This window comes from Echinops telfairi, unplaced genomic scaffold (assembly GCF_000313985.2).
Source record: "Echinops telfairi isolate 266 unplaced genomic scaffold, ASM31398v2 ScPeMD7_655;HRSCAF=1070, whole genome shotgun sequence".
NCBI lineage: Eukaryota > Metazoa > Chordata > Mammalia > Afrosoricida > Tenrecidae > Echinops > Echinops telfairi.
In genome coordinates this window covers 12,370,527-12,374,373 of record NW_022104553.1, presented here as the reverse complement: position 1 = coordinate 12,374,373, position 3,847 = coordinate 12,370,527, and the positions used below count along the sequence as shown (strand labels likewise).

General features: G+C 63.4%; 1 protein-coding gene across 1 annotated transcript in view; it reads right to left on the bottom strand.

Moving 5' to 3' along the window:
* Positions 1-3,847, bottom strand: part of LOC101656402 (gametogenetin-binding protein 1-like) — a 6,015-nt gene that overhangs the window by 1,265 nt on the left and 903 nt on the right. The window contains exons 2-6 of the mRNA XM_045292761.1: positions 3,181-3,301; positions 2,593-2,708; positions 2,099-2,193; positions 1,739-1,874; positions 642-781 (exon numbers count right to left, since the gene is read on the bottom strand). Of these exons, the coding sequence (XP_045148696.1) occupies positions 642-781; positions 1,739-1,874; positions 2,099-2,193; positions 2,593-2,708; positions 3,181-3,301 (608 nt within the window). The remainder of the gene's footprint in view (positions 1-641; positions 782-1,738; positions 1,875-2,098; positions 2,194-2,592; positions 2,709-3,180; positions 3,302-3,847) is intronic.

Here is a 3,847-nt window from a genome sequence, read left to right as displayed (position 1 = left end):
TGTGTGTGTGTGTGTGTCAGGGAAAGGACCCTTACCACCGGTGTCGGGGTGTGTGTGTGTGTGTGTGTGTGTGTGTGTAGTGGGTGAGCAGGCAGGCGGGTGGTCCCGGACCCCAGCCAGTGGGGTCATCCCCCTGCATCCATGTGTCTGTGGGAGTGGGGTACATGTGTTCGTGGGACTGAGACCTGAACTGTCACGTTCTTTGAGTTAGAGAGGCACCCCACCACCACCACAGACCAGATGAGGAAACTGAGGCCCAGAGAGAGGAAGGGACCTGTCCAAGGCCATGCAGCAGGTGCATGGCAGCCCGCCAACCAACCCACTGCCGCCCAGCCGCTGCCAGCTCGTAGGGGCTCCACAGCCAGGGTAGAGCGGCCCAGTGGGCTTCCGAGATGTGACTCTTTGTGGGAAGAGAAAGCCCTGCCATCCTCTGGCCGCCGAGGCGACCAGTGGTTCAGAACTGCTGACCTTGCGGTCATCAGTGAACAGAACCAGCATGCATGGCTGTTAGACATGCACACCCTGACACTGGGTCCCTGGAGCCAGGGGCCAGGCCCTGGGGAGATAGAGTTCTCCACCCCACTCTCCCCAGGGCCCTTGAGCAGGGGGAGGGACCCGGGTGGGGCGGGGTGGGGCAGGACCTGGCCATCCACAATGCCCGCCTCCTCCAGGGTGATCTCTGGCTGGGCCAGCAGCTCCCGGCCCTCTTGGGCGCCCATCTTCCAGAGGCGGGACTCGCGCCGCACGGCCAGCAGCATCTTCAGCTCCGACTCCACAAAGCCTGCCAGCCAGAGAGGTGGGCGGGGCACAACAGAAGAGCAGTGTCCCCTGCCGGGGACCCACAGGAGAGAGGGCGCTCCCTCCCGCTCTCTGGATTTCACCCCAGCTCTGAGACACCTCTGCTCGGTAGCCCTTCCTCCTTCCATCTAGGGGCTCCCTGCCACCCGGCCTGCCTGCGGAAGCTCGCTCGCGTTCCAGAGGCCTTCCCCAAGTAGGAAGACCGGTGCCCACCTCCGGCCGCCAGCTCAAGAGCATAAATCTAGGTTTGAACCCAAACAGCCTGGGACAAGGGCCAGCTCGGCCACTTACTGGCCGTGTGACTTTGGACAAACGGCTGACCCTCTCTGTGCCTTGGCTTACACACTGCAGGGGCTGGACCCACCTCACAGGGGGGCCGGTCTATATCATGTGAAAAGCATTTAGATCCGGGTCTGGCCCATTGCTTCGGGTAAGAAGGCAGCATCAAAATGAAAGTCCCATAAAGAGATGACGGAATTCCCCCACCAGTTTTGGGGAGCCCTCTTGTATAGGAATGCCAGCAGTGCCCTTAGGATGTGAACCAGCTGCCCTCCTTGTGTGAGATGCTGCAGGGAGGGGCTGCGCGGGACCTGTCAGCAATGCATGATGGGAAAATCAGGCATGCAGGAAGCTTCCCCCGGTAGGCAGCAGCCTCTGGCCCACCTAATGCAGGCTGAAGAAAGGTGGGTGCTGCAGGAGCCTCTGCCCCATCACAGGCCCCCACCTTGCTACCTCTTAGACGGAGCAGGGAGACCCCTTCTCTTGCAGGTTACACCTAGCAGGGCATCCAAGGCAATGCGTAGGTGGCCTGTCTGGGGTGGTCGTCTGGCACCACCTGGTGGTAAGTACTGGAATCGCACCCTGACCGTTCGTCTCTGCGGGGCTGGCTCCCTTGGTTGTAGGAGGGCCACGTTGCTGAAGGAAGTGGCCCCGAACTTACCCACGGTATCTGTCGACCGAAAGGTCTTATGCAGCGGCGACTGGAGAGGGACGATGCCGGGGACACAGAAGTTAAAGACGCTGTCCTCTTCCGTCTCCTCGTCGCCCCCTTTCTCCTTCTCCAGGGCCAAGCCTTCCTTGGGAGGGAACGGAGCGCGCCGGCCAGGTGCCTGAGTTGGTGAGGAGGGCCGAGATGCTCCACCTGCAGCTCCCCTCCTCAGGATGGGCAGGGATCTCGAAGGGTTAAGAAAGAGCCCCCCCCCCCGCGCCCCCTTGGGGGCCCAGCCAGATTGGGACAGGGGTGGGGTCCCCCCTAGGGCCTCACTCCCACCCGCACGGCCTCAGGCTGGTCCCTGCAGACCTTGGCCACGGCTGGTTTCTGGAGCTCCTTGTACAGGCTGAGAAGATGGTTCCAGAGAGTGACCCCTGCCTTGAAGGACGCTTGCTTGAGGTCTCCTATGAAGGGCTGGGAGTCAGGGGCGGGGGGGCTAGGGGGACCCCAGGAGGGGAGGCACGTGCAGCTCTCTTTAATCTAGGCCCGTTAACAAGTAACATCTCATTTCGTACTTGGGGCAACTCTCTGAGAAGGTGCTATAATACCGCATGCGCGAGGGGACGGAGACATTGGGCCACTGACCACCACCACGGCACACGCCCCTGCCCCCGAGCCCATGCCCACTCCGGGTAGAACTGCCCTGTGGGTTTCTGAGACGCTCACTCTTGACGGGAGCAGAAAGCCAACTTTTTCTCCCCCAGAGCGGCTGGCGGTTTTGAATCAGACCCAGGTCCTCTGGCTGTGTCCTGAAGGGCCCCCTGCCCACCCCCAAGACGCCCGAGGGAGACAGCCACACTCACCGTCAGACAGACCCTCCTCGGATTCCTTGGGCAAGGCCTTGGGGCTGACCTCCAGGGGCCCCACAGCCTTCTGCAGGGGTTCCGGCTGCTCCTCCAGGGCCTCGGCCAAGTGGCCCCTGATTTTAAAGCAAAGTCAGCGGGGAGAGGTGAGAGGCCTTGCTGAGCCCCCCATTTCCCCTCTCCCCAAAGCTCTTGGCTCTGCCCTGGGGGTGCCCTTCAGCAGTCCTGTGAGGAGTGGGTGGGGAGGCCAATCTCCCTTCTGCACATGCACCTGGGAACTAGCGGGCTGCAGGGGGCAAGGGGAGGCAGAGTAGAGGGGCCCTGGGCCAAGAGGCCAGGTGGGGCGGGAGAGGAGGCCATTTCGGCATATCTGCTTCTCTGGCTCCTCCCTCTTCCTCTCTTGGAAGACCCTTGTCCCACTGGCAGTCCCTGCTGCCCCCTCCCAGGTAGCCCTGTGCTGCCCTTTACCCCTCCAAGGACACCTATCCCTGGACCCTCAACTTGGGTCCCATAGCCTTCCTCCATCTTATATCCCAGGCCCTTTCCCGGGGGGTTCTTCCCACAGCCCCCCCCCACACACACACACACCTGACGGAGGCCCGTGTATTCCTGGAGGCCTGCCTCACTGCTGCGGCCTCCTCCTCCTCGTCCTCCTTCTCAGATGGGTGGCCTCTGGCCAGGCCGGGCTCCACCTCTTGGTCCTGGGCCCCTGCCCACAGGATCATCGTGGGGGCAAGGTTCTGGGCCCACACGTCCCCCATTCCCAGGCACTCCTGACCCAGCTGGGGCAGGCGAAGGGAGCCCTGGGGTGTGGCCTTGGGGGGAGAGCAGGGAACAGTGGAGGGTGCCCTGGGCTCCTTCCTCTCTTCTCCTGGTTGGCAGCCCATCCCCGGGGACACAGGGTCCCGCTCGGCAGAGGGGCAGGCGCGGCCCTTGGCCGAGCACTGTGGGCGGCTCTTGCCCCCCACCAGGCTGCGGAAGAAGCGGAACATGGAGGAGCGCCCCAGGATTCGGGATCGGTGGCGGGGAGCGGGGGCCTCCATCCGGAGAGGAACCCTGACTCAGAGGGAGGAGCCGGACCCCAGGACCAACTGCTTAAGAACAGGAGGTGCTCTCAGATCACAACCTCCAGTTGGGGCTTGGCGGGGTTCTGGAAGGCTGAGGCCAGGTGGGGGAGGGGTGGCCGCCGGCACTGGGGGAGGGGTAGGAGGGTAGGTGGGGGGAGAGAAGGTGCAGTGGGGAGGTGAGGGAGAGG